Below are 10,370 nucleotides of genomic sequence, written 5' to 3'. Positions count from 1 at the left end.
TTTTTGTGTTTATATATATATATATATATATATAAAAGAACTTTGTTTTTTTTGAAACAATTGTTGTCAATCGATCAATCTTTTCGCTGTTCCACAAAAACCCTATATATACACAATTAAAAACTCGATCGTCAATGTATCTTCTGGATGAATAACGACAACTATGAAGATAGGAATACGCTTCTGTTGCATAATTGGGTTTGGAAAGATAATTCAGAAGCATCGAAATGACATGTACAGTTGCCATTATAGCTCACACTACTCCAACGATTCATCTAACGATGAACATTTATCGAAATAATATATAAGATTTATTGATTTTTCAGTGGACGTCGTACATATTAATAAATATTCACCCTCATATACATCATCGGTGTAATGTTTATGGATAGTTTGAAATTTTCCCATTGGGTAGCAACAATTTCATGTTTAATTTATTTATAGTTTTCACCTTGTTTTCAAAATAGAAATGTGACTTTCTGTCTTTCTTTTTCTTAAAGAAAGACTTCACATTTTCCTTATCTATACCATTGCTGTTTGGTATGTGATGCATGCATATACATTAATTTTTGTGTGGTAAGTAAATTTGTAAAAATATTTAGATATTATATTATGATTAAAAATTAAAAGACCCGGGATAATTTTTTTAATAAGATTTTTATACACTATTTTTTGGAAGAGAAGTGATATGTTAAACTTAGATAAGATTGGATAAAAGTGAAATAATTTTGTACAATAATATAATTTTTTTTCGATGATGTTAATCTATATCTATATATATGTATCATGACAAAAAAGTTACTAGGCCTATCCATAATTAATCAAGGTTTCGGATTCTTTCATATGCGATTGTGTGTGTGTGTGTGTGTGATCAAAGACGACACCAAACAAAAGGTTCAATTTCCTCATACAACATGAATGTGATATGCATTTTGAATTGATTTATTTTAAAAACTTGCTTTTAATTAATTAATGCATTTTATCCCAATTATATGTCCTACCTTACTGCGGATCCAGAATTGACCGTCGTTAGTAACTAGACTGATTCAATCATTTTCGTCTTTGTTTATTATTTTTGGTCGAGAATGGTAAAAAAAAAAAAATTAGAAACTCAAAGTCACTCAGGTGGACCGATGGTAATTCAAAAGGTTATATGATATATTTCAGTTAAAACTCAATAAAAGATGTAATTTGCATTTTTTACATTTGGTCCTATAATTTGCATCTGAGACCGTCACATAAGCATTAGCGGACATGTAGGTGTGACGCTCGGGGCCGAAGAGGGCGGAGGTGATCGTCGGTGTACATGTCATGAGGTAGCGCAGACAATGAGTAGATCATAGCAGGCTTCTATATGAAAAAAAACATGGATGAACCGATCCCTCATCGGAATGAGAGAGATTTCAAAACTGTTCAGGTATGAGACTGTGCAGTTGATGAGTGCTTCAAAGATTTGATATGTATTACTCATATCAATAAGATTCATATTCTATTCAGTTGCTCAACACATAAAAACTCCAAAATTAGGCGTGTTTGACTTGGAGAAATTTTAGAATGAATGACCCCCTGAAAGTTTCTTAAGGTTTGTTGTGAGTAAGAACATAAAAAAAACTCGTTTTGGTATAGCGGAGGGCGTCACAATTGGACTTTGGTAAAAAAAAAACAAAAACAAAAACAAACAAACATGAAAAAAAAATTTATAAGATTAAAAATACAAATACACTGTTAACATGACCAACAATAGAAATATACAAATTACATGACTAAAACTATAATTTTTCCTTTACAATTTATTTGTTTAGTTTTTTGTTCCATTTATTTCAAATATATTTGATCTCTAATCGATTCCTCCAACTTTCTTGACCTTTGTCGAAACAATAATTTGGCTTTATTGTTTGGTTTTATTAATAATTTTCGGTAACAGAGACGTGGAGGAGCAACCGAAAAATTTGTAAAGAAAAAAACTTGGTCAACTATTTTTTAAAAAAAATAATATTCTCAAGTGTATTTCAAATAATACACTTGAAGATATCATTTTCTTAAAAAAATAATTTACCACTAAAAAAAATTACCCAAGAGGAGCTTCACTCGTTTATATTTTAATTAATTTAATATTTCAATTATTTTTTTTAAAAAAATATGAATCTATTTTAATCCATAATGTTACATATCCTGTGGATAAATTGTCACGAAATTAAGAATTATTATAATTCGTCCTTTATGAACATTATTTGTAGTTTGTTTGATGTGGTTGTAGATTAGTTTAGCATGGAATAGCTTTTTGAGGGAGTCATTAAAGGTCGTCTTCCACTGCGATTTAATAATTAAGAACATATAATGTGAGCCATCGTATAATAGAATAAAGTATATCATCTATTTATATTCTCGAATTTTTTTTTTTTAAAAAAGTGTTTGCGACTTAAATTAATATTCTGTAATTATTTACAGCGGCTAGTTTCGAAGTGTTTGCGCATTTTTGAACTGAATTATCTACTTTAATTTTTAGATGTTAGAACTCATTGATATTGTGATGTGATTATCAAGTACAAAAGTCACTTAGTAGGCTAGCTACTTAAATTTGAATCTACGTTTGGTGTTTATGGAGATGATTGATTATCTAATTACTAGGATTGTAAATTATCTAAGTTATAAAAAAATCCAGGGAAAAAAACATTTTTGGTATGATTATACATTTTCAATTTTTATTCACGTTGCAGACAATTCATAGTTTTAATCAATTAATTTTTATTTATTTTCCAATTTTATTAATTTTTTTTATCGAAATAGTACTGACGTGACATCGGATGCATCAATATTTTTTAGTGTCACGTCATCATTTTTCATATACATATATATATATATATATATATACACACACACACACACATATCATTTACGTCAAAATTTAAATTTAAGCAAACATATAGTACTTATTTTAAGTGTTTAGAAGTCAAAATAAATCAAAATAAACATTCTTCAACGTCGAAAAAAATTATGGCCACCGTCACATCTCCATTTTTCCTGCCGGTTTCTTTATTTAATTTTTAAGTCATAAATAGCTAAAACATTAAAGAGGCGAACTAAGAAAAACAAAAATGAATACACCTTATACAGTTATACTTTCAATTCCAACAAAACTCAATGATTAAATTTGTCTATTTTTTTTAAAAAAGAAATTAAGCCAAACTTTAGCATATTTTCCTGAAATCCCATTGGCTAGGTTTACAAAAGCATGTAAATAAACCGTGTATGAAATTTAATGTTAGAGCAACTTCATAGGATTAATATGTGACTTTGTATTCCTTTCGTCCCTCCTATCCTAAATTTTTGTGGCTTTAACTTATTAGGATTTGACCCCTATCTATGCCAGTTGGATTAGCTGGAGCACCCACATAAATGGAAACATTCTTGCATGTAGAGCCGGGTATATTTAGTAATGAAAATTAAGTCATTTCACCATCTTACAAAAATTTATATGAGACGGTCTCAAAGATCGTATTTTGTGAGATAAATCTCTTATTTGGGTCATCCATGAAAAAATATTACTTTTTATGCTAAGAATATTATTTTTTATTGTGAATATCGGTAAGATTGATGCGTCTCACAGATAAAGATTCGTAAGATCGTCTCAAGAGAGACCGTCTCCTCACTCTTACTCGTTTCAAGTATCTACCAAAATTAGTGGCCATTTTTGCTTTGGGTCTCGAACTCATGCATTTTATCCCAAATTTGGAACATTTGTGTCAGATGACCTATAAGTAATCGACAAAAATAAGCAATAATTAACGTGGGAACATTAACCTATTTTTTACAATCAAAAAAGAAATACCCGTTAAAATAATCGTCAACAGTTTTAAAAAATAATTTTCTATCAAAATTATAACTTGAGCATACCATGATTTTACAATATAATAAAGTAAAGTGAGGATGATCACTGATCACATTATACTGTATAAAAATTAGATTCTGGACTAAGAATTAAAGACAATGAGAAAAACTTGGTCTACAGCTCTGGCATTCAAATTCCTCCATTAATTTAATATATTACATAAAGAGGTCTCCCTTTTTTCCACTACACTTTTTTGAAATCCCTCTGATATTCGTTCCATACTGTTCCTCTCCTTCATCTCCAGCTATTATAATCTCCACTTCTCTCCCCCAAACTACCGCAACCCACAGCATATATATACACGCACACACATATATAGAACCTGTTGCAGGTAACAGCAAAAAGAAAACAACACAAATTTTCTTTGTTTTTTCTTACATATTGATTTCGCTTTTCTAAGTTCTGCGAAGAAATGGGGAGAGCTCCATGCTGTGACAAAGCCAATGTAAAGAAAGGTCCTTGGTCACCTGAGGAAGATGCAAAACTGAAATCTTATATTGAGAAACATGGAACTGGAGGAAACTGGATCGCTCTACCTCTGAAAATAGGTAATGATCATAAAGAATTTGAAGTTACAGTTGTTGTAACTAGATTTTAGTCATGATGATTTTATGTTGTTGTGTACGTTAAGGTCTTAAGAGATGTGGTAAGAGTTGTCGACTTCGATGGTTGAATTATCTACGGCCGAACATCAAGCATGGAGGGTTCACTGAGGATGAAGATAACTTGATTTGCAGCCTCTATGTCAGTATTGGGAGCAGGTGATTTATATTAATTTATTTGAACTGGACAATTTTCTAGAGATTTCGAAAGGGAACGACTTTAATTAACCTCGTGAAACATTTCGATATCTTGTGTTTTTCTTGATTTATTTAATACTTATTTTGATATGTGTGGATTGTATAGATGGTCTATAATAGCTGCACAGTTGCCTGGAAGAACAGACAATGACATAAAGAATTACTGGAACACAAGGTTGAAGAAGAAGCTGTTAGGCAAACAGCGAAGGGAACAGCAAGCTCGAAGGGATACCAAGAAAAGGGATGAAAACTTTCTGAACAACCAATTATTCAGCGTATGCCCTCCACCGCCACAGCTGCTGGTGGCACCGCCCTTGTTGGTGGGCTACGGGGTCCAAGAGTCTCGTCTGATCAGAGAGCAAACTGACGACATTCTCAGGTCTCAGGTTGAAGGATTAATCTTTCCATACGATTATGATCCACATTCCAACAACAAAAACCCGGAAAATGATGAAAATTATCGCTATGTCCCGGAATTTTCTTGCGGTGGAAACCCGCCACTGAGCAAGAACTCGATAATCAGGCTCGACCCGTCCGCGTTCCCGCCATTGGAATGCGATCCGCTTGCTATAAATGGTGCAACAAAGAATCATTTTCAAGAATTCGACAAGATAACAGAGATTCAGGAGATAATGCAAAGCATGCCGCAAGAATTAGGTGGATTAAACAGTTTATCGGCGGCGGAAATGGGCAGCAACACAAGCTGGGGGTCAGATATAAATCCTGATCTTTTGTACCCTTGTAACACTACATTCTCAAACACTGAAGCTTTCCAGCAAAAGATTCAACAAGATTGGACATTTTTTGATGATCCGAGGTTCTTAGGTTACTTACAGTAATCATTATATATATAAAAAACTATTTTCTTGATTAATATTCCTGGTTAGCTTGTGGGAAATTCAGGTGTAGTTTGTTGGAAAATGAATTATTACCTTGTTGATGCATGTACTATCACTTTCATCGAGTGAGATGCTTTTTTCCATTTATTTTGATTTTTTAAATTCTTGGGTTTTTAATTTTATGTCGGATTGTATATTAAAAGTTAATTTGTGGTATTCTTTTAACATCTTTTCTCTGGACAGAACTCTTTGTTGCTGCTGAAAACTATGAATCTTGGGAGATGACAACTATAATGCTAGTTTTACTGACATGAATAATGTGTTCTTCAGTTTTCAATGCTTTCTACATTTCAGCGCCTTTCGTTTGATCCACAATTTTTTAAGCTTAAATATAAAGGAATAATCTCTAACATGGAATCAATTTTGATCTAGGTAAAGACTAGCTAAAATGTACAACAATGAGGTACACAAATTTTTCATAAAAGATTGTGTTCCACTCCTTGTATTTGTCCCATTTTTTCAATCATCATCTAAGTTCTTACTCATCAACCACTAAAACTCCTTATAAAATTTGTTAAAATTTTTTAGAAATTATAATTAATATATGAGAAATTTGCATTTTGGTCCTATATATTAAATCATTTTTCTAGGCACAAGTACGACACTGACATGTGTAATATCAACACTCTCAAGGACTTAAATTGTTCTAATTTTTACGGCTCCAACGTCGAAAGACATGGTCAAATGGTGGTGTCCTTTCAGAAAGTTTAATTCTCCAAAAATCCACCATGAAAATCAATGAAGGGGAAATAATATTAAAGTAAGAAAAAGGTGGTTTGACGTTTTGGCCACAACCTGTTAGGATTTAGTAAATAAAGCATCCTAAAATGGCGCCATCTTTTTAATTTTATCTCACACTGTTTATGTACTGTGAGAAAAGGATTTGGCCCCCATTTCTCTTGAAAGTGACAAACAATGAGTAGCTCATCATCACCATCTATTACTCTCTAAAAAGTTGAAACTTCACAGTATATTATACACGTACAAGCTAAAGTTTCTTGCAATTTTTTTGTCAGGTCCAGTGGGGGACATACATAATATATGGTCGCACGTACAAATTTGATGTTTGGTTTAGGAAGTTTAGATTTTGGTATTTATCTATATATTTTGAAATGAATTAACACATTGAATTCAATTGCATATTATCAGATATATTAGGTTACCATGCAACTAATTAAGTCTTTTTAAAGTATAGGATTTGGACCAAATTAAATTACACTTTGGATGAAAATAGACCATCAAGAAAAACTCATTCTTTTTCCGTGATATTCTGTCTTGTTTTTCGGGTAAGTCCCATAGTTNTGGTATTATAAATATGGATGTAGTTTAATTGCAGAAAAGGGTGAATGAATGCATAAAAATATTTTGAATATTTGTCTTATTTTTTAGATTTTCTTGGCTGTGCATGTAAGTCGATACGACAATCGATCGATTTGTTACATGATTTGGATAATCGGTTCATTTAATTGTTTTCACAAGTGAAATCAGAACGAGCTAGACCATTAGATATTTAGATTATTCCAGAATTTCACAATTTCAACTTGAGTAGGTAAAGAAAAACTGTATCGTCTTATTTATATCCAAAATATATTCACTTTTACCATTCTACGTAAAACTCGGTATATCTTGAGGTAAATCTTGATAATGAGTAGTAGTTCTTTGTCGATGAGAGCTCGTTTAGTTTGTTCGATTGGATGAGATGAAAATTAATCAAATATGAACTAATTAATTATTAAAATGGTAAAATTATAATTCATCACGTTATCTCAAATTTAATCAATCGAACTGAATATATTATTTATTTATCAATTACTATTCCATATTCGACTCACACGTTTAATAACCCAAACAATTTTTTTTTATCATATCGAATCTCATCCATCCATATTGCGATTTCTTCAAAGGGCTAGTCAAATTTGAGAAAATAGATTTATAGGAGAGGTGGCGTGGCAACTCGACGAAACTTATTAAAGTCTAAGGGGGAGTTGGGATTTAGTGGTGGTCCTAAAATAAAAATGCGTATAAAAAACATGAAAAAAGAAATTTTTTTGACCCATTCAACCAATCTGAAATGCGTATCTTTTGCAACAGAAAATTTATCCCTTTTTCTGATAGTAAAAAATGGGAGCAACTTAACATGCCTCTCTTGCTAACGTCAAGAGAAATAGAAATTATTGATTTTTTCAAAAGTTTGTTGTGAAATGTTCCCATTATCTTGTCACTTGATGCTTGGTCTATCACTTTCTACACAAGCCAATGAAACTAGTTTTCCTCGTGTGGATGTGCCTAAGTTCTATTTTATTTGATCTCATATTGAATTTTGAGAGAGTTGGGAATTTGATTCTATAAGGTCTGAAATAAAAAAAGACGCATGAAGCGTAATATAGGTGCCACATCAGTACGAATATAGAAAATGAACAAAAATTACATACGTACTAAAATTGAAATATAACAACATATCAGAGAAAAAAAAAACATATGCGAATAAGAATTACCCTTTTACAATTTTATGTTTTGTTGCATAATTTTTCATTATTGCACCACAAATAAGAAAGCTTAGTGTTTATAATTTACTAATGCGGGGGGATATGATGCCGCATTGACCAAGTTACCTTTCACCATTTAATCTCCTTTTCTAATGAATATAAATCAAAATATTGATTTAATTTGCGGTTATTTCTATTCTTTGATCTCGTTAAAAGCATCTTTATTATAATAAAATGAAAGTCGTGTTTGAGCCATTAGTGAAACAAAAGTTCATTCTTTTTGTGGTATAACTTGTGGGTGTTTTTATCTTTTGATCACGTCAAAAGCATCTTTATCCACTTGGTCAATTTGAGAATTTCCCATTCAAATTCAAACTTATAAAATGATCCGTTTGGATAAGTATTTATAAAACGTTTTTATAATTTTTTTTTAAAAAAAATTGATGTAAAAGGTTTTAGAAATTGTTTTAAGAATAGATATGTGTTTGTACGACTATTTTATAAAAATGTTTTAAAAGTTATAAAAAAAACATCTCTCAAATATTCTTTAAAAAGTTTACTTAGAGAACATATTTTTTAAAAATAATTTTATAAAAATTTTACAAAAGTATTGTCCAAACACTTATTTTAAGTTTTTTTCACTTATAAAGCACTATAAAATTTTTTAAAATACTTATCCAAACAAAACCAAAGTTGTTAAATCATATTATATTTAGAAATCTAATTACTTTTACTTAGGTCTAGCGATATAGAAATCTGAGTGGTTTCTCCATTAGAAAAAAAGTAGTAGAAGAAATTTAAGTGGTTTTGTGAGCTGTAGCCCAGTTTATACTCAAAGCCCGGCCCATCAATCTGATTTCATAGTCCAGGTGTAGCACTGGACATGCTTTACATAAAATTGAGGCCTATGGAGTCTTAGCCCATTAATTTCACCCTCTTTCGACCCCAATTGTTTTACACCACATTTTTTAGGTTACTGCATCATCTTCATCATTTATGACACTGGAACTTGTCGTCGTTATTTTTCAATATATACCAGATAAACTTCATATTAACGCATTAGTCTATAAATTATACTATAACTTTATTTGTTTTATATTATAAATGTTGACTTCATACAATATCTTGTTGGATAGGACAAGAAAAATGGACAATTGAACTAAGATACCAAGTGAATGGATAAAGTGGTCGGTCAATTGAACATGGATACAATCCAATGCCACGAAAACCCAAGATCTTTTGTCAGAAATTTAGAAATTATTATACTTTGGAAAATATTGAAATTATATAATATTACATAATAAAATAGAATCAAGATCAATTTTTTTTCAATTATTCCATGTGGGAGTATTATTTAGATATTTAAAAGTAAACAAGAACCCATATCTTTCTTTGTATAATCCACCGGGGAACGTGGGGGGTATTCTTCGTTTACCAGTTTGAACCTAATGCAAATATTAATGAATATGTCTCGTCAGACAGTCTCACGAATATTTATTTGTAAGACGGGTCAACTCTATCGATATTTACAATAAAAAGTAATACTCTTAGCATAAAAAGTAATACTTTTTCATGGATGACCCGAATAAGATATCCGTATCACAGAATACGACCCGTGAGACCGTCTCATACAAGTTTTTGCCAATATTAATTGGAGAAAAACATAAAAATATTAGTTATTTAGAATTGGACGGCGGCTAAAAGGGCCAATAGTAACAAGTCTATGTTAGTTCATTCTGATTTTATAAGTTGGTAATGATTTGAAATTTTATATAATGATATTTAATTTGGCTAATTAAACTAGCAGTGGTCGGACTGATGTTCTTATAATAATATTAACCATCTTTCTGCAATATAACGATAACTAATGTTTCTTGTCACGCGATGTATGTATATGTGTTAAAGTAATTTATTTTTTTTATATAGAATCTAGAAATTATATTAAATTTAAAAACTGCACAGATGATTTTTTCATGAAATTTCAAATAATTGATTAGAATAATTATTTACATATTATAGCTTTAGCTATTTTAAAATTATGATGCTTTTATGAAAAAAGTGATATAGGCAGTTAAACTTAGATTCAGATTGGGAGAAATNAGTAAAACACGAGTACCACTAATGATTCCTTTTAATTCAATATTTATCTCTCCCAAATTACTATATTATTACATTAAATCATAATCCATAATACAACTCGATATAAATTAAAATTTTCAGATATCCACACACTTAAAAAAAACTCACAAACCAAAAAAATGTGATAATTTGTCAAGAAATTTTGCTTTTTTTTTTT

General features: G+C 30.5%; 1 protein-coding gene across 1 annotated transcript; it reads left to right on the top strand.

The window, feature by feature from the left end:
• The first annotated feature begins 4,044 nt into the window (after positions 1-4,044).
• On the top strand, positions 4,045-5,865 carry LOC140977531 (uncharacterized). Its single transcript, XM_073442276.1, has 3 exons — positions 4,045-4,437; positions 4,521-4,650; positions 4,796-5,865. Exons 1-3 carry the CDS (start codon positions 4,302-4,304, stop codon positions 5,526-5,528), a joined length of 999 nt encoding a protein of 332 aa, XP_073298377.1. The 5' UTR covers positions 4,045-4,301; the 3' UTR covers positions 5,529-5,865.
• The last annotated feature ends 4,505 nt before the right edge of the window (positions 5,866-10,370 follow it).

This window comes from Primulina huaijiensis, chromosome 5 (genome assembly GCF_012295235.1).
Source record: "Primulina huaijiensis isolate GDHJ02 chromosome 5, ASM1229523v2, whole genome shotgun sequence".
NCBI lineage: Eukaryota > Viridiplantae > Streptophyta > Magnoliopsida > Lamiales > Gesneriaceae > Primulina > Primulina huaijiensis.
Note: the sequence above shows the minus strand (reverse complement) of the source record. Positions and strands in the feature narration are given on the sequence as shown.

Coding starts and splice junctions, on each gene's coding strand:
- LOC140977531 (XM_073442276.1), top strand. CDS start 4,302: ATGGGGAGAGCTCCATGCTGTGACAAAGCCAATGTAAAGAAAGGTCCT. Junction 4,438..4,520: donor CGCTCTACCTCTGAAAATAG/GTAATGATCATA, acceptor GTGTACGTTAAG/GTCTTAAGAGATGTGGTAAG. Junction 4,651..4,795: donor TATGTCAGTATTGGGAGCAG/GTGATTTATATT, acceptor TGGATTGTATAG/ATGGTCTATAATAGCTGCAC.